Genomic DNA, 25,612 nt, shown 5'->3' with positions numbered 1-25,612 from the left:
TCAAATTTTTGTATGTATCAATATGCAGAACCCGAACTATTATCCATTTCAGATGACAGAATGGCTCAATTTTTGCAAATATATTTTAAAAGAATAGTCAGAACAATACGACATTTTGGCACAGATTATATATGACCCCGCCAGGATTTATGACACTACAGAATTCTGCCAAGTGTGTTTCAATAATGAGTATACTCCTGGCTTTGAAGATCATGAGTAGAGAATCGAACAGATGGAAGAAATGTGTGACGTTACGTGTTAATGATGTATAAATCAACGATTACTCTATCCCTCAATTTCTTCCTCTTCCCCCCCCCCTCTCTCTCTCTCTCTCTCTCTCTCTCTCTCTCTCTCTCTCTCTCTCTCTCTCTCTCTCTCTCTATCATGGTTTTTGGGGGGATTGGGTTCATGAGATTTTCTTGGTATAATGTTTAAATTGTAGTTAAGAATATTGATTGTGTATTTAAACGCACACACATACATACAGATGAATACAGACACACACTGAAGACAATCGCTGCCTAGAATTATTTTTAAACTAAAAGAGCACAAAATAGGAACAACATGATCATGGAAGACGATTGTCAATAAATGTCCTTTTTTTCGTTTTTAGGTAGTGGAATAGCAGTTCATGTATAGAAAACAATCTTACATAAAATGCATTTCTTATACCTATATCTTATAAAATAAATACGAAAAAATATATAAAAAATTCAAAGTTCAACCATCAAATAGTCAACGAAAAGTTAACGAACATATTTTCCAAATGAAATGGCTCTCCCACAAATACACTTTGATATAGTTTACTACCCAAGTCTTCTTGATCCTTGGATTCTTTGTTTATATAATTGCGTTCAGTTATCGTGGTAAATGGTTTTGGTTGGAAGTGGCCTTTGTTTGCTTTGTTAATTTTGCTGCTATTTGTGATATTTAAATTTCAAGATACATTGGAAAATTTAGTGTGAGTGTTAGTTAAAGGATTTTTTTACATCTAACAGTCTTGTACCTGACAGTTAGACTAATAGTGATATTTTCTGTTTACAATGATTATTCTTACCGCATAACGAAGCCTATGGTGTCATAACGTCCATAGATTTTAATTTTTTATATCTTTTGGTACATCACTCCAATTTGAACCAGGCATCGTAAGTAATATGGACCAGCAGCAAGAGGTGTATTATTTCTAATTATTATATATACAGTATGTTGTCCGACATTTTAATATTCTAATGTGTTCGAATACAAAAGGGTGTGTTGAATATGTTCCTAGTGTTGGTTTATATAAGCTTAAACCCACATCCAATGTATTTTTTATCGACTACAGTTTTCCTCATTTCGTGTTGAATATAGATGAGCCTGAGTATAGATGCTCAATAATTTATTTTTAGTTTTAGTTTTAGATTTTTTATCAATAACATATCAAACTATCAGAACCGGGTATTCAAAATATCTAAGAAAATTGGTACACATCTTGCAGCCAACAAATCATGTAGACACTAGAATAGTTACAGATGTTTCCAAATAATTGGAGCCAAATCTGTATACCTATTGTAGGTTCTAGTGCTTTCAAATATGCATCCACAAGACTATACAGCAAGCCCTCGCAGGATATCCGAAGAAACTGAAGACTTTCTTGTTTTCCAAGTGCTTTGATAATGTGAATACGCAAAATACCTATGCATATGATAAATTCGATAAACTGATCCAGTGGGTCCTAAAGTGTATATGGTTCCCGTGTCTTGGAACCATGAATAGGGTCATTAAAGTAAAAGTAATGCTAATTTTTACCTACACGAATACTGACTATCTTTTATTTTAAGAAGCATGTCATCTGTTAAAAATTATAATTGGGGTTGTTTACTAAAGGGTGGTGTGTAAGCATCGTCCATCTGACAGGCCGCTGAGCTCACACTTTTTTAACCGTCCGACATTATAGACTTAATTACTTCTTGAAGTCCTCATCTGGATTTTTTAATCTACAGTCTTTTCCTTTTAGATGAATGTGTTAGCAGATCATAGTGTTCGAGGAATATTAAGGAAAAAGAAATGGATATGCAGTTTTAGCTATATAAGTTTCTTTAGACTAGCATGATTGATTGCTATTTATTCCCTTGCTAGTGTGGCCTTACAAAGATGACGGCTACATTATAAACCTAATAAAGTTGGAATTCCTTAGAGATTGCTATGCTATATTGGAGGTGCAGGATTCTCTTTCATCTGATGTTGTCTCTTATAAAACTGTAGATAAGTTACCAAGAAGATCCCAGGTAATCACACACCTATTTCCAGTACTTACTCTTGTATGAATTTGAACATATTCTCTTCATGTCTCCACCCCAGTGCTTTTCCATCTACAGAGGGTTCCAGAGACCTAGAAAAACCACAGCCTAGTAAAAGAATCGTGTCGGCACTTACAATCGATGAGCAATTCAAACTGGATAATGTTACCAGAACAGCTTGTCTCAGACATTCTGGTCACTAATCTTTAGCTGACCAGTAAAACCAAGAACTCACATAACGGTCTCCATGCACTATATTCCCCTGCTACCAGCCTCCACGAGCACCATCACCATACTTTTGGTCAGTGTGAGCAGGCAAAATATTTTTAAGACACCATATGTGCTTGTGCTTAGATATTACACAATCAGATACCATGCAATCAGACTCAGAGTACCGATGACGAGGATATCCACGACTTTGACGATAACGACAATGGTGATTATGGGAGTGTTGTCGTCATTGCTATTGTCGTTGCCCGGTTCTATCCTGTTCTGGTGCGAAAGTAGGCTTTAGCCGATCATAACTAGTAGCAGAACGAGAAAAGCCTCACTAGGGTGGATACAATAAACTCTACCTCTGGACAAACATTAGTTCTTGGATATAATAAAGGAGGCATGGGGCCCAAACCTGGAAAAATTAGTAGTCTCGGGTGTTTGATCATAAAAGGAATGCATGTGCACTTCAAATTCCTCTAAAAGGAAGCAGCTTTTCTTGCCCTTCAAACATTTCAAGAACATTTGAAGAAGGTCTCAGTATTGTTGATGAGCAACAACACCATAGCGGGCTATGTTGACAAGCCAGGGGGCACATCCTTGTTCCCTCTCTGTGAACTGATGAAATAGATTTACGTCGGTGTGATATACACTGCTTAGAATTGCAAGTCGGGTACAATCTGAACCAGAGGAAAGTATAAGCAGATACACCCAGTCGCTAGGGGCAGGTTGTACTGTCAGAGTGTTCCATACATATTCCATAGTATAGAGTTTTAACCTGTGTGGGATCTCTGGTGATCAACTTATTTACCACAAGACCAAACAGGGCGCTCCCATACTTTGCTCCCATGTTTCAGGCCTGAGGGCCTTGTTTGAAGACGCCTTAAAACACTCGAGAGATCACATGGTTGGGTAAACTTTTCCTATGTTCATCTTAATCAGGCCATTAAACGACCTGGTGTTGATTACACCAGGACTGGCAATGGCCTTGCTGGTTCCCAGTTGGCCTTAGGTCGAGTAGTATCATGTTCCGTTAACCCTTTTAGTTGAAATCTAGAGAGAACTACTCCAATGGTCCAAGCTTCTCTGCCAGCCGCACCTTCAGATGTATATCAATAGTAGGTAAAGTCCTTGAAAAGTCACAGGTGGAAGCTATACAGCATCTTTGGGTGAACAGCCTGTTTTAAAGCCCTGCACTGGAGACATCTTGATATCTGTGATGGTCCTCTGCAGCTGTCTACCATGGGAAGTGGTCTATCTTCTGTGATTGGTGTTGTAGAAGAGATACTTCTTTAGTCAGAGCAACTTCAGCACAGATCAAAGATTTCCTAGTCTTCCTTCAAAGTGAGAAGCCCCTTTCAGACAGGGCTATCAGAGGCTAATGCTCAGCCTCAGGCATGGTCTATTGACAGAAGTGTATAGACAAATCCTGCTTCTGGGAGTGGTTTATGACCATGAGGAGTTCTGAGTAGTCTTGCCTACCCTAGGACTTCAGGCCCCCAGACTTGGTTGTAACCCTTGTCCTCAAAGCTCTTACGCACTTTGCATAAGCCTTTGAGTCGGTCATCCAACAGAAATCAGACTCTCAAGACGGCCTTCTTGTTAGTCTTTCCATCAGCTGACCGAGTAGGCGAGTTACACATTCTCTCTTATTTAGTCACCTATGTTGAGGGTATGAAGCTGTATATTAATTTGGGGTCATTGTTCGTGGCTAGATCCCAGAACCCGTCAGTTTATGACCGAAGTTCAAAACCACCTGTATCCCTTCTCTATGGGAAGCTTCATATTGTGATTGAGTGGAGATGCTTTTGTGTGTGATGTGGGCTATGCAGTGATATCTGAAAAAGGACCTGACACATCAGTCCTGAGTGTCAGCGACTTTTCGTTTGCACTAGTTGGACCATGCAAGAGGTTTAAATGTTTTAAAGGTCGCTCATGAATGGCAGAGGCAAGGGACAGTGATATTGCCCTAGCAATCAGGATGATGCCCTAGATACTGACCATATATTATATGATCAATGCCCAAGCCTCCTCTCCACCGAAGCTAGGACCAGGGAAGGCCAGGCAGTGGGTTCTGATGACTCAGCAGATAGACTTATAGTCTCCCCAAACCCCCCAATCTTAGCTCACAAGGATGGTAAAGTTGCAGACACTAATGGCACTAACGAGTCTGAGCGGGACTCGAACAACCGACTGGCAAACACCAGGCAGAGACGTTACCGATCAGGCCACAGCAACCTGTAAAGGTGCAAAGGAATATGTCTTTATAGCTTTGCAAAAAGATGTGTACGTCAAATGACTCGACTGCTGAGAAGGTCGAGGTACTAGTTAGGACCAAGGATCATGAAGTTAGGGTTATAGGCCCCCCTCTGCCTTGTAGGAGAAACTCAACAGTTGGCAAAGTGCTGAAGGCTGAAGTCTGGGAAAGACAGATCACAATCACAACTCTTTTACTTATTGGAGTATATCCCCTAGGGCAGTTACACCTTTGTGCTCTGTCCTGTGGTGTAGACTCAAACAGTTTTATAACCAGCCTAGATGCCACATGAGCAGTAAGCAATGTGTCTATGGTACATGTAAGTCTAGGATAAAAGGTATAAGGAATGGCTCTTCCCTTAATTTTTATTTTCCCCCTCTTGGGGACAAAGCTGCCGGAATGATACATGCTGGATTGGCCCTGACGTTGCCAAGTTACACTTCAGAGCTCGAAGTATTTACCACTAACGCAATATCTGCACCATCTACCTTAAAGGAGTTGGAGAATAGTAGAATTTATACCAGCACATTGATGATCATATACGAGGGGCATTCATTAAGGATTTCCCCTGACCCACTTTCAACAGACATAGACAGGCAAAAGTTGGAACAAATATTTTTTTCTCTACATAGACACCATCCAGGCCTATGCATTTTTGTTTTGTTTTATGCATAATCTTGGAAACGTGCTGCCTTCAAGTATGGTTTACTGGTTTGAAACAGGTAAAAGTCAGATGGTGCCAGATCAGGAGAATAAGGGGTGTACGGAATAATTTCATAATGAGAGTTTGCTTGTTTTGGCAATATGCGAGTTGTGGAGTGGAGGATTATGTAGCAGGAGTCAAAATCCTCTGGTCAGCATGATGCGGCTTCTGAGCTTGATGGGTTCTCGCAATTTATGCAGCAGTGAAGCATAGAAAGTCCCAGTAATTGTAGTACGCTTGGTCAGGAAATCCCATCATCACTACTCCTTGCTGGTCCCAAAAGATGGTAAGCATGACCTTTCCTGTTGAGGGTTGTACTCTTCCCTTCTTTGGTGATAATAAGTCAAAAGTGCTTCCACTGCATAGACTGGACTTTAGTCTCGGGATCATAGTAATGGATCCATGCCTTATTTTGTATGGTGAGCTGTCATGAAATGTCCAAAAGAACCTTTAAGCAATACACTTGTTTCTGATTCTGAAAAGGAGTAAGGAGCCTGCAAATTCACCAGGCAGAAACCTTATGATTATGCACATGATCCTGAATCCTTTTTTTTACAGATCCTACACTTATCTTCACAATTTTAACTACCTGATGACCAGTTATAATGCAGCGAGCCAAAATAGCAGCCTCTACTTGATGGATGGTCTCTTCATCAATATTTGGTCACATTTCAACTAGCAATGCCAGTGTTTTACAACATCATTTGATGGGGCAGCAACGGAGTATTTTATTTTTTATTTTTTTTTCATTTCCTCGAAGGTGTGTTTTAGCGTGTTAACTTTCAAATATAGAAATATAAAACCTGTAAAAAATAGAACAGCGTGAGATCAGTGCTGCAAATTATCATGTGACATATACACTGATGTACCAACACACAGGTGAGATTTCAGACTGATATAATAATCCTAAGTGGGTCGGGAAAATCTTTGATAAACGTCCCTCGTAGGTATTATATTTCAAAGTGATTTCCCCTTGGGGAATGGGTTCTTCATTTGATAGAATGTATTTACCAGTAAAGCTCTGGTCCTATCAATCTTTTTATTCCTATGAAAGACAGTTAGTGAATTGCTTAGTTACTGCTTTTCTGATGTACTGAACCAGGCGGTTTGACACTCCTAAGGAAGAAAAAAGAACCATCTAGTTTGATTTTAGAGGGATTTCCAACCAGCCAAGCAATGTGTGTCTGTATTAAAGAAAAATTTTTAAATGTCGCGTAGGATGAAATCACAATTTAAAAGTAATTTATATTTTTCGCAACTATTCAAATCAGTCATTTAACCTAACTTACTTCCTTAGTTCTTGTTCGAAAGGACAAATGAGGAGCTTTCAGACTGATGAAGATGATGGGGTTCTCGGCCGCACCTTCCAACAATTATTTAACCACTCGTTGGACAATTATGGCAACCATTTTTAGCCTGCATCGAAAAACATCTCCCTATTTAAAACACTTGGGTTTGTATAACTAGGGAATATACAAATAACTTGAAAAACTTTTGATATAAAGGGCCAAGGTTTGTATAGCTAGGAAAATTACAAACTATCTAAAGTGATTGAATGTGTGTGCCATGAATATATTAGAGATGAAATTTCTCTAAGAAACTGAAGTCCTACATATATTTTTTCTTTTTCGTCCCAGATAAAACGGAGCAAGAGGATGGCTGAATGATCCATATATGTTTAATACATTGAAGAAAAAACGGGTAACCCTGTAAGATATCTTCAGTCACATCATAAAATACTGAAGAGCAACCTGAAAAGATATAACTAAAATTTTTATCGAGGAATAGTACTCATTAAGAGTTTCTAATGAATTTAATGAGTCGTGTATTTTATTAGTAAGATATTATTCTCATAGCAAAATGCATCAGAAAGAAAAAATTCATTGGGAATGCCTATGCATTAGACATAGTGATACTGTCACTAAATCCTATAGTTAGAAATAGAAATTAACCAATTGTTAAAAAATAAAAACAAAAACTTCTTCTTAATCCTTAGGTGAGGAGAATGCCTGTAAACAGCGAGTCTACCACAACCCTAAAACTTCCAAGAACACTAAAAAAACGTGCGGTCTATTCAGTTGCCTTATGGCTCATTAAAAAAAGCTTCCCAGTTATCACGAGTCTAGATAAATCACCTGTTGAGGAAAAGGTAAGATTACATGTTTATAACAGCAGGTTTAACTTATCGTAGACTAAAACGAAAAACAGAAATTAAAGAGAGGACAGTTGAATTTGAAGTAGTTTAACTTTTTTCATTCTATCTAATTACTTAGGAAGTCAGCAAATATAGTAATATTTTCCTTCAAAAACATTTCATGTTTTCAGAAATTAGGTGAACCTCAATAGGAATTTTTATTTTTCTATTTTATTTGGACAGGTTGCCTTAAAACGTTTCAAGACTTGGTACTGGTCAAGTACGGGCCAATGGCTTGGAGGACGCACTTCTGTCCTGAGATATCTAGTTGGGAGGTCATTGATTGACGCCCTTGATGTGAACAGCAATTTATTCAACAGCAAAACTTACGAAAAGTTCATGCTGGAACTGTTGTTTTCACCTGTCGCTGGAGAGATAGAGGGTCCTCATCAAAAGGTGATTAAGTTTTTTTATTTTCCTTATTTTCAATTATATAAGTGTTGTTTATAATGTCTAGGATTAGTGCGATTATTTTTTCCCTTTGTTCTGTTAAAAAGTATCCTTACCTACCTATTCACATAAGATAATTTATCAAATTAAACTGTCTCTTACATTGGCCATTATTACCAAAATTATATTTCCTTTTATGATATGTTTGAGACTAGTAATATATTTTTTACCAGAGATATCTCAAAATGTCTTCTTGATGGCAATATAATGAAAATTGTTTATTATGAAATCACTCGTAAAAAAATCGCAAAAAATCCACCTTGAGCAATTAATTCTTTTAGGTTATATCTATAGATCTTTATCTTTCACTGGATAGTAGAATTTTATTCGTTGATATTATCAACTTAAAACAGAAACATTTAATCTTTTTATCATGAAAGGTCTTCAATGAACTTTTGTCGTTAGAAAGCATATGTCTATTTGATAAGGGGACGGGATATTTACATAATTCTTTTGAAGATTTTACCCATTTCTATTAGATGACTATTTCTTTTTTTTTTTTCTTAATCGTTTATCCGACTTAGTTTAATTTTCTTGTAACCAAGACCTTTGTCAACTTTTCTCAAGTCTTATTTTTGTATAGCAGTTAGAATAATGAAATAACTTATCCTTACCTAGAATTAAAATTTATTTTTATCTGAAAATACATTTAATTATAATGTTTTCTATACGGTTAGTTATTATTTCAATTCAATGATTTGAAGTAATAACATTTAAAGTGGAAATTTACTAAAGCATGATTTCGTTGGAAGTGATTCAATTTGCTATGAATATTTTTAATAATTACTAATTCGTCTTTTTTATTATAGCAAAATTTCAGCAGTATCCATCATTTCCAGAAACAATCATCAAAATTGGCGCACACACATTTTGGTGATTCCTTTTTTGATAAAACCTGGTAGCGGTTGCTTCCATTTTTCAAGAAGGAATTCATTGAATATTTAGAAAAAAAAAATACCGCATTTCACAAAACTATCACAAATATTTGATCTATTTGAATTATGTCTGTGTCTACTAAAAAAAAAAAAGGGAAAAAAAATACTATGTAAAATCCGTATTCGGAACTCAGGACTTAATAACTTCTTGCAGGCTACCAACAATATCTTCCTTATAGGGTACCAAAAAGCCAATTTCAATGCACAACTTGTGCACACTTCATAGCACCGCTGCTGTGAAACTCTGCTTTGGGTTTGGTATCGACTAGATGATTATTTAGTGTACCCAAATGATTATAGTGTCCCAAATGGTGTCTAATAAGTTGCTCATCAGTTTGTTATCGCAGATTACATGCAACTTAACGTAATATTTCAATAGACATCAGTGCCTGAATTGATAGGGTTTGCCAGTGTGGAAGAGCCCAGGTAACGGTATCGAGACTTCCGTAGTTACCTAGTTGGTTTATAGTGTGCACGAGAATCGAATGGTACTGGGCGAATAATTGGGCTATGTACAGGTCATACATTTGTTATTACCAAAACTAGCCGTGTCCTATAACTTGTGTGTGTATGATTATGAACAAGATGGCATAAGAGCAAACCTTAGTCCTTATTTACCGACTGCAGATGATTATCATACTGTGATACCTTGAATACTATTAACCAAGATAGGAAACACAAAAACAGGGCATATAAATGCCACGATGACTGGAGAAAGTATTGCATTTGCCAGAGGTAAAAGGTTGAAGAACAAACTTCACTTTATGCACAAAAACCACAAGAACATGATGACTACACTATGACTAACATACCTCCCTATCACATAATTAATGAGATTATCGAGATGCATTTTGCTCTGTATCCAGCCAGACTTTATGATCGTGGTGGCATCTGAAGAAACATTTAGGACATGAACAGGGTACAGTATTCCCAAGGACATTTTATGTTCACAAATATGAAGCTAAATAGAACAAGTATAAGAAAGAATAGCGTGTACTATGCATGTAGATTGCCGGAGCAAACTTCATAGAACCATCCTTGAAGGCAAAAAGTGTTTAATATGTGATGAAAAAGCCTCATCCTCTGAACTCAGTAAGGTATGACGTTGAACCTCTGTAAAAGACTTGATGAAAGGGTACAAATTTTAAAACAGAAAATTTTCTTTCTAGAATCATGGTGGAGATATTACTGCATCTAAACTCGATTACCATTTTGTAAGTTTAACAGACCTATACACTAGAGAAAGGATGTACCTTGGAACCACCAAGAGAGTGGCACAACAACGTGCACCCAAAGAGTATAGCCCCCATATATTCCTTCTGAGAGCTAGTCATATAACAAGTGGAAACCACCAGATTTCGTTAAGTTCCCGTCATCTTCCGCTTGCAGAAATAGTTCAACTGGGTATTGATGCATTTGTGGTTAACTACATAAGTCCTAAGGAAGAACTGCTATCAGTAATACAGATTTGGAAACTCGCAAGCAAAGAAGGAATGTTCTTCGGGCTATCAAGTAAGTTGTTGGCTTTATCCTTGGCAATACAAATAATATCATGTGAAGACATATGCCTGACCTGAGCTCAAGATTTCGAGGTATCTTCCACGAGGAGTGCATTGAGGAAGACATTCTAATCTATCTTCTAGAGTTTTGGTTCAAGCTTGAACATGGAGTGAACATCAAATCTCCTCTGAGGTTTGATGCATCAAAGACATGTTGAGCCATTTATTTGTTTCTTCAGTATCACTGCTATGCATGGTACAAATAAGGAGAAGCAACGTACACACACTCCGAAAATAGAGAGACCTTATTCTTTGTTTACATGGGGCTGTCTATCTACACAAAGCCCAGAAAAAGAATTGTGGTGGATATGCTTAATGAGCCTGGCATCAACATTTCATATGAAAGGGTGCCGGATACATCTGCAATACTCAACGTCCTCTCACAATACTAGCATAATGTACAAAGTTTAAGAGAGCATACATTATGTCTATCTACTGACCATCTAGTCTGAAAGCGGAACTAAAATTAAAGTGAGGACACGGGCTTAGATATGGGGTGACAAGGAGAGCAGAATTCCCTGAAACTTAAGACCCCCTGAAGGAGACTGACAAAAATGTCGAGTTATTGCAATTTCTGGCTGATAATGCTGCACTTATGGCCAAACATAAAGTAGTGACTTATAATACATTCTTGCAGAAAAGAGCTAAGGGATACCCTTCTTCCATGACTTCGCTGGGCCTGACGTCATTTTAGCATTCCTTGGAAAATCTGATTGATAAAGCTGGGATCTCTCTGAGGAATCTGTAGGTGTCTTAATGTAAACTCAGGCAGTACCCACCAAAAGTAGATTATGAAAACCTGCAGCCATTGGAGAAGTTTGAAGTGGTACTATACAACAGATTAAGCATAGCTGGAAGGGATTAAGGTGAGTTGAACTTGTTTTCTCAGAAGCAGTGGCCATACAAATCCATTCCTTTAATCCCAAGCATGTGACATGTGTTGCCTACCAGCTGGACTGTATCTGGAGTAGGGTTACATTACGTTAATCAGAACTGCAGAATCCTAACAACTGTGGCTGCACCAATAGGTTGACTTATGACAGATTGATTGGATAAAGCTTCCACATATTATAGAGAATTACCTTCAACTGACATTGTATATACAAGTTAGAATGCTGATGTTAATGCAAATGCTACTGCTTCAGTCTGACCTGCACGTCACTTTGCCGCTACACAGACGAGATTTAGAAGCATTGTACTATACTCATCTATGCAACTAGGCAGTCTGGGGCAAACAATAATATGCCTAGAGCTTACATGTACATTCAATAATATATCAAATGGATGTGGATTATGATAAGGGCATATTATACCCCAATTATGATTCTGTTACGGATGATAAGGTACAAGGAATCTTCCATAATAGGATTGTACATAGAAAAAAATGTATCGTTTAACGAGCTAATCCAAATAGGATAAGTCTTTTTGATTTTATTGCAAAAGCCAATATTTATGAAAATTCAATGTTCTCCATCTTAAACAATGGCCACCTTCTTGAACTATGGTGCTAACAGGTTTTATAGTAAAAAACAGTCCCCAAAGCGCATGTGTTCCAATTATGGTTCTTATTTCCAAATAAGAAAGATTAATAGTTATTTGCTCCACTATATTGGTCAAGCTCCTTTCAGAATTCATTCCCATAAAGCTCAAACAGTGATTAAAAAAAAACGAAAGAAAATATATGTAAATTATGTCCCTAGTAAAAGGATTTTTTTTTTTTTTACAGTTCTTGGAACCTATCATAACTTATAAGTTACTGAGTTTCTTGATGGAATTTATTCCTTTTCATCTGGAAAATCTTGTTGATATGAGCATTGCATTTGATGAACCTCTAATAATCAAGAAAATACTATCTGGTTCACCACACCTGAAGTCTATTCACCTGGGCCTAAATATAAATGAAAACCTTATTCACCTGAAGGATCATGCTCCAAATTTGGAGAAAATATCATTAGATGTTGAGCTTATTAACACTACTCTACGTGTACAACTAGAGGAAGAACTTTTCCCAGCTTTCTTTTCAAGTACAATGAAAGCAGAAGTAAAGTCTTCTTTGGAGAGTAAAAAATCACTATGTGTGTCATTCAAAAGTTTAAAACAATTAACGATAAGGTGTGATGCTTATTTTGGGGCCCTATCCCTGTTTGTCCAAGCAATTTGTTATTATTATCCAAATATGAAATTTAGATTTATATCATTGATTGCACTACCATTAGACTTCTATATGAGGAGGGCACCATACATATCTGTAATACTTAAGCTAGTGCCATCAGAAATTGAAGATATGTGGTTAACTAATGTTTATTCAAGTCAAATACAGCTGATGGGCATCTCAGTACAAGAGCAATTATTTACAGATATTCCTGTGCATAGTTCTAAAATTTCTGACATGATTAATCAATATTTCCATCATGCAAGCCACCTGCAGCTATTACTATCTAGCGGATCATATCGGCAACTTAGATTTATTGCATGGGCTGACAGGGCGATAGAGATTTCTTACGATATTCCACCTGCAGCACAAGTACTTACTCATCTCTCTGTTCTTGGATCAATAGATAGGGACCATGATGCAGAGCTAATGATGAGCATATTCAATGAGTGTAAAAACATGAAAGTGCTGAGTCTCATGATTAATATGAAAAGGAAGTATCCACTGATTGAGCTGAAACCTCACATTAATCTCACGGTATTCAAAATTCGCCAGTCGAACATGCAGTTATCAAGTATGACATGTTGTTTTTCAGTTTATGAGCACCCTGTGGGTTTAATAGAGACCATTGGCAATATACACGAGAATACTGTTCCTCTTGTGAGGGCCATATTAAGCTCTGCACCCAACCTAGAGATAGTGGAGATCCCATACCATGAGCAATTGTTAGATTTGGTCTTACGTGGTAACCTCAGTCGTGTCCATACATGGTGCATCACTGGAGGAAATATAGTGAATCTTCAATCGTGGATAAACTGTATGGAATCAATTAGAAGGGTTGTGTTTATGAATCACATGCCATTTGCTGTATACCTGTATTTGAAGCAAAGGTTTTGGCAGACAAGATTGCAAATCTGTTATAGTAAAGCTAGAGAAGTATTTCCATTTAAGGATCTGTCTTCAGAGTAAAATCAACGTTCACATAGTTTAATGACTTTAGTTTTATATTGTTATTCAAGTTATTTGCTGATTTTATAATTTTTTCTTCTACTTTTTAAGTGTTTAATTCTATACTTTAGGCTTCTATTTTTTTATCAAAATTATAGTGGTAACCACTTATGGCTCTTGATCTTGATATTTTTGGAATTTTCACATAATGTATACCAAAATTGATGTACTTGTTTAATGAAATAGAATTTTTCTAATTTCATTCTAATAACGCTTTAAAAACCTTTCAGAATTAAAATGATGCTATTTTCCATTTCTTGTCTTAGAACCTTGTGAATATCTTAATAAGTGATAAAAATTATATACCTATTAACTTGATTTACAATAAATCATGCATCTGAATATTATACATATTACACTACATAACGATATATAATTTTTTTTTTCATTTTTTTATTTGGGCTAAGCATATACAATTTACTAGGCTTCTGGTGGATTCATACAAAGACACGTTTTAATCATAATCCTCCTTTTGAATATAAGATTAGTCATATTTCATCAAAGGCAGTATTGTCAAATATACTATATTTAACATGCTTTTCTCTTAGAATTATTTGTGTGTATTGATGTAGCTTTTATTAAAACCTGACCAGGATGAACTCTGTATGATAAGGGCTTATGACTTGCTGATCCTAGGGCTTGATATGTTGCCTAATCTTTATGGTCTAATGCAATCTAATCAAAACATCAATTTACTAAGAATCTCAACAAAGCAACTAGAAAATCACCCTAATGAAATAAAATTGAGAATATATCTTGATTCACACCAAAATAGTCAAAACTTCTAAGTATAGGTAATAGGAATAGTTAGCTACAGTGAGGATTTGAATACTGAGAAAGCGATATATAAACAAAATAATACTTAATACCCCATAGAGTATGCCAGATAACTGAATAATCCATGATTTTAGTAATTATTTCATTCCAACGAAGAATAAGCTGGAAGAGAGTCTGATCCTAGAATCTAATCGTATATAATATTCCTTATAGTCAGAACTACGTGTCTTTCGTTATGTAAGACCAGAACTGTCATTCATTATGTAAGAGTTAGGCTTCGGTTCAGAGCTAAGTGAGCTCTATAGATCTCTGCAAATCTCTCTAGTTCACGTCCATACTGGAAAGTGGTGACGATAGCGCACTACTCGTGGTACAAAGACAATATTAACTAGTCTTTCCAGTCACCCTTCTCCCCATAGCTGCACTACCTCTTTAGCCCTCTAGTTCATTTTCGTTCCCTTTTTCATCTTGTAGTCCTAACTCTTAAACTTTACTTGACAATACGACTGCAGTGTTTCTTATGGGCACTGTGGTTTCCCAAATCCCCGGTTCCTGGATTTGTGGCCAGTTTCATATATACCATCTTACTTCCGTTTTGTTGTCAAGTTTCTCATCATTTACTTAAAAGATTTTTCCATAATTGCATATGTTGTTGAATAGCCTCCAAGGCCCAGACCCGAACAACATGGCAAAAAATTCAAGGATTTGATCTAAACCAGCAAAGCATAATGAATCCCTCAATGGTGGTTTCAATTGTTTATTTTACAATGGCCTTAAAATGGCATTAATTTTAATTGATGAACACTTCGTCACTCATATTACCCCAGTGCAAGAGAAGAGATCCTGGCAGTGACGAAAAAAAAATATGGTTGAATAGGAGAATGATAGGGTTGTGCTACTATAATTACACTAAAGTGTTTACCATTTTTGTTTTCAAGAAAAAACCCAGATAGTTTTATATATATGGTAGGTTTTTATCGTATTAAACACACTTTTACTTTGGAGTAAAGAATTTGCCCTGACAATTGTAAAAGTAAATATATACAGCAATGAAATTATGCTGTATACTTTTAGAACACACTACAAATCATTCATAGCTGTGACCTACTTTGAAATTCATTGTCTAGGACCATACATGTTTTTAAGATAAAATCTAACAGTATTGGAATTTAATAAAGCTATAGTGAAAAAAAATATTTATTTTTCTTTTTGTCTGATGCAGCACTAGGAGAATAATGACAATGTATTTTAGAAAAAGACATGCCTCTACTCATCTTAGGGAGGCAAATGGTTTATCGATGAATTATGTACAAACCTTTTGCATGATGTCAACATGGAAAATATAACTAAATATACATGACTTCACACCTGCTCTGACGATCGAGCATCGATACTACCCGCAAACAACCAAAGCCCACTGGCACAAATGTAGTGTCCACACTTTGGCAAGCTAGCCTAGTCAAAACTCCAAAATATGATTATAGCCCGAGCCTATAGACATCCAGGAAGGAACCGCCGTCTCTACATATTTATGATCAAATTCCTCTTTGATATGAAGTGGCTGTAATAAAATATGAAAATATAACCATTGATTTGAAAACATAATTTTTACTGACTACTTTGTTCTCAAAAACAGATTATTACTAGTTTCTTCTTTCCCATAAATACTGTACACGTATTAAAAAGTACTGTAATCAAACTTTACTGTTTCACGGTTTTATTTAACGAGAAACTTTCTCAGGCTAGACAATGAAGAAATTCATTTTCCTTAGAAGGTTACTTAGACAATTAATCAATTACTCCTGAGACAATGTACCTTTGGAATAAAGTATAGATATGCAGAATCAATCGAATAATTAACAATTGAAAATTTTCTATAGGCGAAACTTGATGGTATAAATAGATGAAAAACTTCTATCATAATAGGCCATATTGGTTTGAAGACTAAAATAATAACGATGAAAAAAAAAATAAAAATAAATGGATAATTGTTTAAGTAATCGCATCATTATCTCCCTCAAGCAAAACTGTACTTTTTAAGGGAAAACCTTTTGACATATTTCATATCAAAGACTCGGAATTTATGGATAACTTTTTTCGTAGGCCTTTTTTTCTAGCAAAAATCCTTGTCACTGAATATAAAACTTTTTTTTTTTAATGTTTTTATTTTCCTTTCAGAGCTATTGCTATAGGTTCTTTCTGGAAACTTCTCATAAGATCTTGAACTATTAGAGTTTAAGATTAATTTTCCAATTACGGAAAAGAAACCTTATAAGTTTTAGTTCATAATAAAAATCATTTTTTTGAAGTTATGAATATATATATATATATATATATATATATATATATATATATATATATATATATATATACAAATAACTAATTTTCTAAATTAGTTTTACATTGAAAAAAATCGACGGTGTTGCAGACAAAGTTCAATTAAATATAGAATATGAGGTTTTGACCTCTGACCCATAGGGGATGCAGACATGGAGGTAGCTGTCACACACTTTAGAGAACTATGACAGCCTCTGCCACTTGTTTCGGTAGGAACCTTTGTCCAGTGAATTTGATAACTGACAAACTGCTCCCTAGTGCACGCAGGCAATGCTCAATCATCTAGACCTCCTTTACAATAGGTCTGCAAGAATACTCTAAACCTACAGCGGGGAAAAACTTTGTCGTAATACCAATTCACAATAAGGGAGACATCAAAGACCTGAAAAATTATCAACAACTAATTTAGTCTCGATGATATATTGAATATTTACAAATACCATATTAGGCCGAATAGAAAGACAACTAGACTTTAATCAACCAAGAGAGCAGGCAGGAGTTAGAAGCAGTTATTCAACAACTGACCATTTCCATGCAACACATCAACTAAAGGAAAAATCCACAGAATATCACAAAATACTATTAAAGCATTCCATATTTATATTATTATCATTATTAATATATCATTACTTGCTAAGCTACAACTCTAGCTGGAAAATGCAGGATGCTATAAGCCCAGGGACCAAGAAACAAGGAAAATAGCCCAGTGAGGAACTGAAACAAGGAAAAATAAAATATTTCAAGAACAGTAACACCATTAAGATATATATCTCCATATAAACTTAAAAAAAATAACAGAACAAGAAGATAAATTATATAGAATAAAGCAAAAGAACTTTAAAGCCAAGAAATCCAAGGTAATATTCAATAAAAGGTCAGTGACAACAAATAAGAGTTAGGGACAAACCCCTGGAGATTGTTTATGAATATACGTACTTAGGACAGACAATAAGTTTTTCCTCTGTACACGAGACCGAAATTGAAGGAAGGATAAGCCTGGGATGGAAAGCTTCTGGTAGACAAAATATTATGAAATGTAAAATGCTAATTTCTACCAGTTTTGAGTTATGCGTCAGAAACTTGGAGCTTTACTAAAGCCTTAGCACATGAGCTAGTTACAACTTAGAGAGCTATGGAAAGAAATAGTAGTTATAGGAATAACACCAAGGGACAAAAAGAGAGTAACATGGATACGAGAGCAAGCCAAAGTAGAGGATATTCTAACACCATGTAAGAAAAATAAATGGACAGGAACGGGACATATAAAAAGAAAATGACATAACAGATGGACATTTAGTATAACAGAATGGGTCCGTGGAGATTACAAAAGAACCACAGGAAGGAGAAGACGATCAATTGATGAACTAAAAAAGTTTGCGAGTGTGGACTATCATAAAAAGACCGAAAACAGACGCAAGTGGAAGGACATATCTGAGGCCTTAGTGTTGCTGTGGACTATTAATGGCTGATTATGATGATGACGATGTTAGGATGATGATGATATCTGTATGCATGTATTTAAATGCACATCTTTGCATAGTATAAATTGTTGGAAACTATTTAACATATTTTCAGATCAGTGAAAAACGATATCAAGCACGGTTCTGGACTAATTAGATTAGACCAAACTTTCAGGAAATTAACATAATTTCTTAATTTAAGAGAGCTGACAGTGAATTATTATCTGAAAATATTGGATATCTCATATAATCTATGAAGTTAATTCAAATTAAACAAATATGCTAAGTAAAGAGCAATTACTCTAGTTAGCTCAATGCATGAACTGGAAGTGAATATTGTCAAGATGTGGTCAATATGAATAGTGGAAACAGTAAGAGAGTGAAGATATACATAAACAGAGAATTGATTTAAACCATCGTTGAAATAATTCAAAACACATTTGACCTATAAGAAAAGGTTACCTTTGTTCACGAGATCACATATCACATATGTATAGCAAACTATCTTCGGGATGATGCTGATTGTCTCTTGTACCTGATCCATGGTCAATAGACCTTTTACGTCCAAAAAAGGGATGGTATAATTTGAGGAGGTAATCTAGTTATTTAATTTATCGAGGTCATCTTTCTTTGTGGTTTTTACAATGTATATCTTTAGGATATTGGGAGTGATGAGTTTTATTGAGTATTTTCCCAACGGTATATATCGGTGACTAACTGGGCATTGATGGATGAAGAGAGCTGTCTATCCCATGTATTTTACGGTGCCATGCCAGTTGCTGGGGCGTAGGTACGGATGATAGTAGTAGCTCCGCTGCTTTTTCAGTGTGTTGAGCTGTGGGGTGGGGTTATATGTGTGTCTTTGTGTAAAAGAGAGGAGGAAAACTTGATTTTTGGACTTTCTTTGCACAGTGATTGGGTATTTTCTTTTATTTTTAATCATTAAAAAGAAACTAGACACTGAATGATTACCTGAAGTATCTGAATGTCAAGAAGTGGGCGTGTGGCTGGCAGATGCATAATCAAGACTTGTTGAATATTGCGGTATCTAACTTATAATTGCTAACCTCTATCATAGTAGAATTATAGAAAAAAAATTATATATTGAAAAATACATGGTTCCATTTTACCTAGACCTATACTGATTACAGAATGTTAATGATCTCTTGGTTATTTTACCTCTTTCAATTCTTCTATTGTTTTTCTTTTTTATTTGCTTATCATGTTCTTCCTAACACATCTTCATCATCAATATCTTAAATCAACATATGGCTACGAAAACGTATATTCATCGATGTACATTACTTTTCCAATTATTCTCACATTTTTTGTTTACAAGATATTCTACTGCATTTATGCTATTTGTGTTTTATTTTCTTGTTTTCATGTTCTTCCTCTTTCCAATTTCTGCAATAGTGGAGGCGAAAAATTTAAACTTTTCTCTATAACGGCAAAAAAAGAATCAGCCCCGTTTGTTCCTCCATCTTATATTCTAATATCAAGGTTCAAGAAAAAAATATATACGAAGAAAACAAAACAAAACTCTTTAGCTTTCAAGGGCTCTTGCCGTCATTGTTTGGAAAAGTTTATACGAGTCCTCAGAAGCTAAAAAATAAACAATTTTTACTTGTATTTTTCAGAGCAGGATTGTTCTTGCTTTGTTTTTGTTTTTTCATGTCCCTAGTTTTCTTTCTCTCTGTAGTAACGGGTTAGATAACATAACCTCTAACCCTTCTCCTCAAGCAAGCGTATTGCTGCTGCTTCACCAATCTCCTCAGTAACAGTATCTCCAATATTACTAATTCGCATTATAATATGAAGATTTTGCTATATTTTCGGCTTATTTTCTTACGTAAAACCTCCGTCTCATTTTCACTAATTTTCGTTCATTTATTTTATTAGCAAAGCCATCAATATAGATAAGAGCCCTTGTTGAAATTAAAAATATATAGAACGTACGTATGAGGCAGTGATTTTTGTATATTTGAACACAGTATTTTGTTGATTTTTCTGTATGAAAAAGTGATTGTACCAACCGTGATGTATAGATCGGAGTTGTGGGGAATGAAAGTGACGGAAAGACAGAAATTGAATGTATTTGGGATGAAGTGTCTAAGGAGTATGGTTGGTGTATCTCAAGTAGATAGGGTTAGGAACGAAATAGTGAGGGTAAGAACGGGTGTAAGAAATAATTTAGCAGCTAGAGTGAATATGAATGTGTTGAGGTGGTTTGGCCATGTTGAGAGTATGGAAAATGGCTGTCTGCTAAAGAAGGTGAAGAATGCAAGAGTTGATGGGAGAAGTACAAGAGGAAGGCCAATGTTTGGGTGGATGGATAGAGTAAAGGAAACTCTGGGTGATAGGAGGATAGATGTGAGAGAGGCAAGAGAGAGTGCTAGAAATAGGAATGAATGGCGAGCGATTGTGACGCAGTTTTGGTAGGCTCTGCTGTTTCCTCCGGTGCCTTGGATGACAGCGGAGGTAGCAGCAGTAGGGAATTCAGCGTTATGAGGCGTTATCTGTGGTGGATAACGGGGGAGGGTGGGCTGAGGCAACCTATCAGTACCAGCCGATCTCGGTTTAGTCCCTTGTCAGGCTGGGAGGAACGTTGAGAGGAGAGGTCCCCTATTTTGTTTCATTTGTTTGATGTCGGCTACCCCCAAAATTGGGGGAAGTGCCTTGGAATATGCATGTATGTATACATACATACACACACACACACACACACACACACACACACATATATATATATATATATATATATATATATGTGTGTGTGTGTGTGTGTGTGTATACGTTACTAATATGAGTTAACATCCACATACATACACACACAAACACAATCACACACACATACACACACACACACACATATATATATATATATATATATATATGTATATATATATATATATACATATATATATATATATATATATATATATATATATATGTATGTATGTGTGTGTGATAATAAATGAGGACGAAAAAAGTTTCTTCTTATAACGAAAAGCTATGTTAAAAGTAAGATGAGAGAGAGAGAGAGAGAGAGAGAGAGAGAGAGAGAGAGAGAGAGAGAGAGAGAGAGAGAGAGAGACTTATGAAGCTGGATTTTTATCAGGAGATTTTGTAGCTACATTAACCATTTTCTTTTGGGAGGTCGTTGGCCAAACAAATCTTTTCTTTCTACTACATTTGGCAGTGGATATTATCTCCTTTGTCCTCTCTCTCTTTTCGTCATCACCAATGCCATCCATCATGTAATCTCACTCAAAATGAAATGAGAAAGTCTTTCAACTGCTGTGCAGTGACAGAACAGATCGTGGTGTGAATGAAGTGAAGAACAGAGTAGACATTTTATCAAAAACAACAAAGATGATATTAATAGCAATGATAGATAATATGATAGTGATATAAGAACACCCACACAATGATAATGATGATAATATTAAGAAAAACAAAATAACATCATAGCAAATTACGAGCTGCTAGGTATTTATTTATTATATTCATATTATTAAACTTTTATTTAAGAAACTAAGGAATCAGGATATTTCCCATTTGCATATCAATCTTTCTCATTTCTTGTTGAAAAGACTAACTTGCTAAATTTAAAATTACCTAGTTTAATGCACCTATTTTTGTAGAACATAGGGCTCTCTCTCTCTCTCTCTCTCTCTCTCTCTCTCTCTCTCTCTCTCTCTCTCTCTCTCGCCAGTGCCCTATATCGCGGCTCTAACCATTACCGTATACTTTTTATATTTTAAAAAAAACTTCCCAATTCGGTTCGCTTTCGATGATCGAAACGTAAAGGAACGGAATCCCGAATTTATGAAAAGAGAACTAAGACGTCCCGATGCTAAATACTCTGTTTCATTTATCTCTTATTACAGTTTGTCCTTATTTTCATTAATATATCTTGCAAATGTAAACTGAATTTCAGATTAAAATTGTCAACGGATGTGAGATATATTCAATTAACTTTATATGCAAATCTATTTATTGTACAATATAACCACCTTCTCTCTCTCTCTCTCTCTCTCTCTCTCTCTCTCTCTCTCTCTCTCTCTCTCTCTCTCTCTCCAGTTACCCTACAGTATTCTTCAAAAAGATTATTATGTAAATCTAAACAAACAAAAGTGGACAAAATGAGACACAAATTAAATGTTTTGTTTCTGAAGGAAGACAATGTATATTTCAAATGAGCAAGTTGTAGCTCAACATAAAATGATGTGGATCTACTTTAGATTTAAATCAATAAGGAAAAGAAGAGACCCAGTTAGGAATACGAGGCTCAAAACTTGGAAGCTGAAGTTGGAGAAGTAAAGTGGAAAGTTCCAAGGAATAGAGATATTTAAATGGAATGTCAGAATCATCCAAAAAGATATGGGATGTTATTGGGGTGCCAGTAGCAGTAGAGATGGGTGGGACAAGTTATAAACTGCAACAGTAATAGGCAACATGTTGGTGGAATCAAGAAGTTCAAGGAGCTGCCGAGGAAAAGAGTATAGCAAAAAGGCAGAGAGACGATAACAACTACTAAACTAGTGCAGCATATTAATGAATGAATAAGCAAACTAATTAAAGGGTGGAGATTGCACAGGGGGGGCAAAAGAGAGTGATATGAAATGATGGGAACACCGGATCGTGAAAAGATAAGCATTGTAAAAGCAAGAAGGAAAGATAGGCGGGATGAAGGATAATATCTTAGTTTTAGAAAACAGTCAACAGATGGAAAGAATACTTATCAATACTATTAAACACTGAGAATCAGTGAGAATGTCCGGAATATGTTTTTACTGTAGAAGAACTAATGGCAAACATCAGAGAGAGAGAGAGAGAGAGAGAGAGAGAGAGAGAGAGAGAGAGAGAGAGAGAGAGAGAGAGAGAGAGAGAGAGAGAGAGAGAGGAAGTAAATTAAACTGTAGGAAAATCAGAGGTAACAATATAAATGATTTGTCATTGAAAAATCTAGACAAAGAGTGGGTGCACACAGTATTGGAAAAGATTAGCGTCACATATAGAACAAATAGCGTAAAAAATAAGGTAAATATGCAGGAAGTAGGGCGGAGGTTGCCGACCTATGACCTCGTCTCCCCAATCCATGGGTAGTGTGGGAAGCAGTTTGAGCCGCTTTCCTTAGTGTTTGGTATGTGCTGACCCAAGCTCACGTGCACTGAGTCTGTTTCCATGTCAACAGGTACACTGGGGAGAGGGTTGCATCACCTGCCACTGCTACCCTTAAGCGAAACAAGCCCTCAGACCCCTCCAGAAATGTATGGGAAATAGGAATAGCTGGGAAGCCCAGAGTAAGGCAGTCGAGTACCAGTTACGTTCGAGTCCGAGTCGTGAGTGGGCAACCCTCAATAGGCCTACCTGCCACGGTAAGCCTGCCTCAACCATGGCAGTCGTCGATACGCTATAGGACGTCCAATTTTTTAAGTATAATAATCTTAATTATATATCTGTCTCCCCGAGTGTCCGCTCTCCCCGTGTGTGTCTACTATTTACAAGTAATTACCAATATATTGAACTAATCAAATCATTTGAAAGTCAGCGAGAAACTTACATTATTCTGTCATGTAATCCTAAGATTTAAAGTTCTATTTCACTGGCTTTGAAGAATATTTATGCTAATTTCTTTGTGAAAATTAACTTAGGCAATAAATCCTCTTGCGATGTAAAAATCGTCTAATTCACCACCTCTCATCTTCTATTAATATCTAATTACTCACGCCATGTGACATGGATTTAGAGGAAGTGCCATTGATCTGGGAAAATAGATGGATGACTGAATTATATAAACAAAAAGGGGATGTGTTAAATTATGTGAACAACAGAATAGACCTTTTGGAGTCAGTAATCAAGTGACTATAAAGAATAGTAGGAAGAAAGTTGCGAGAATTGGTAGATATACATGATCAGTAGTTTGAGTTTATGAAAGGAATGAGACACAGTTCATCTTATCTCTGTAGTAAGACAAGTCCAAGAGAAGTATCTAGAAGGAAACAGGAAAGTTTATATGTTTTATGTTGATCTTGAAAAGGAGTATGGCAGTGAGCAATGAAGGTTAGTTTGTTTGTGTTTGAGAAAGAAAGGACTAACGGATAGATTTTCGTGGTTAATGGTGATGATATATAAATAGTAAGAATAATTATAGACCAAATATATGTGAGGATGATGAAACCAACCAAGCACAAAAGACTGAATGGGGGGAGAATGACGCATTTCATGTGAAGGTTGGCCTCCATCAGGAATTTTTGAGTCCATCCCTGTTCCTCATTGTTACTGACGCTTTATCATTAGAATTAGAGAACAATGAAGAAATGTAGCAACTAATGCTTTTTGAGGATTTCATCATTAAAACAGACACAGAAGAATTGCAAGAAACTGTTTATGCATGGAAAGGATATCTAAAAAGGAAAGGCTAATTGTGAATATTGAAATTACATGGCTAATGATTAGTGGCCAAGGAGATGAAGAAGTAAACATTCAAGTGGAAGATAGTACAGGGCTAAAAAAAAAAAAATTTAACTATATGAAATCAATAATAACAGAGAAGAGAGGTCCTGGGAAATCAGAGAGACAGAGAGTGAAGAAGTATGTTGAAGAAAGAGAATTCTTTTAGAAAAGAAAATTCCTTTGAGACTCAAAATTCAGATTTACCATGAACTATCACATAGGGCAGAAACTTAGGGACTGAAGAGGAAAGAGGAGGGACTGTTAGAAAGAGCCAGAATGAAGATGGTGAGATTGATTACTGGATTATCACTAATCGGAAATAATGAAAGTCAAGATATGATGAGAGTTTTGAGGTATATATGAATATGAAATATAAGGGTTGGGAAACTTATCTGAGATTATATTGCCATTTAATAAGAAGGACGGAGGTGGATCCAATTAGGGGAGCTAAGAACATGTAATAAAAAGGATCCTAGTTTTTTATAACAAAAAAAAAAAAAAAACTTTCTACACAAAATGCAGCCATATGTTGCTTCAATATTACCACATTACTTGGGAAAATTTTATAGAGCACATTTGCAGTATGTACAGGAATATTCTAAACTACTGGAGCTGATGGATAATTTTTCAGAATAGATGTGTACACTATTAAATCTGTCCTTTCTTTGATCTTATGGTAAATATTTTACATTAGCTTTATTATTGACTATATCATAGTTATGCTCCAGTTCACAACAGGATTTAGACTAGAGCTTCATGTTTCTGCTCATTCAGAAGTCTAATTTAAGACTTGAAAATGGCCCAAAAGCAAAGATAGCGTCAAGTG

The 25,612-nt window shown here is 35.8% G+C and overlaps 1 protein-coding gene across 11 annotated transcripts; it reads left to right on the top strand.

Annotated features, from left to right (window-relative positions):
* Positions 1-847: 847 nt before the first annotated feature.
* LOC137648251 (uncharacterized) lies at positions 848-23,733 on the top strand. 11 transcript variants are annotated; one of them, XR_011045596.1, is made up of 5 exons: positions 848-961; positions 7,090-7,161; positions 7,449-7,601; positions 7,830-8,042; positions 8,936-9,141. XR_011045596.1 is itself a non-coding variant. In XM_068381234.1 (5 exons), the coding sequence occupies exons 2-5, from the start codon at positions 7,127-7,129 to the stop codon at positions 23,567-23,569; spliced, it is 438 nt and encodes a 145-aa protein (XP_068237335.1). In that variant the 5' UTR covers positions 848-961; positions 7,090-7,126; the 3' UTR covers positions 23,570-23,733. The 11 variants fall into 11 exon arrangements, 10 of the variants coding, with proteins under 10 accessions (XP_068237335.1, XP_068237340.1, XP_068237279.1 ...); XM_068381234.1 differs by lacking the exon at positions 8,936-9,141 and adding an exon at positions 23,525-23,733 and having other exon boundaries at positions 7,090-7,153; XM_068381239.1 differs by lacking the exon at positions 8,936-9,141 and adding an exon at positions 15,750-16,420 and having other exon boundaries at positions 7,090-7,153.
* The last annotated feature ends 1,879 nt before the right edge of the window (positions 23,734-25,612 follow it).

Source organism: Palaemon carinicauda, chromosome 1 (genome assembly GCF_036898095.1).
Source record: "Palaemon carinicauda isolate YSFRI2023 chromosome 1, ASM3689809v2, whole genome shotgun sequence".
Lineage (NCBI taxonomy): Eukaryota > Metazoa > Arthropoda > Malacostraca > Decapoda > Palaemonidae > Palaemon > Palaemon carinicauda.
The sequence above is the reverse complement of the archived record's forward strand: the minus strand, read 5'-3'. Positions and strand labels throughout refer to the sequence as shown.

Excerpts from the sequence above, each read along its gene's own strand:
- LOC137648251 (XM_068381178.1), top strand. The coding sequence starts at position 7,127 with ATGTTTAATACATTGAAGAAAAAACGG. Across the intron at positions 7,154-7,448 it reads ATACATTGAAGAAAAAACGG|GTGAGGAGAATGCCTGTAAA; the intron begins GTAACCCTGTAA and ends CTTAATCCTTAG. Across the intron at positions 8,043-12,316 it reads TAGAGGGTCCTCATCAAAAG|TTCTTGGAACCTATCATAAC; the intron begins GTGATTAAGTTT and ends TTTTTTTTACAG.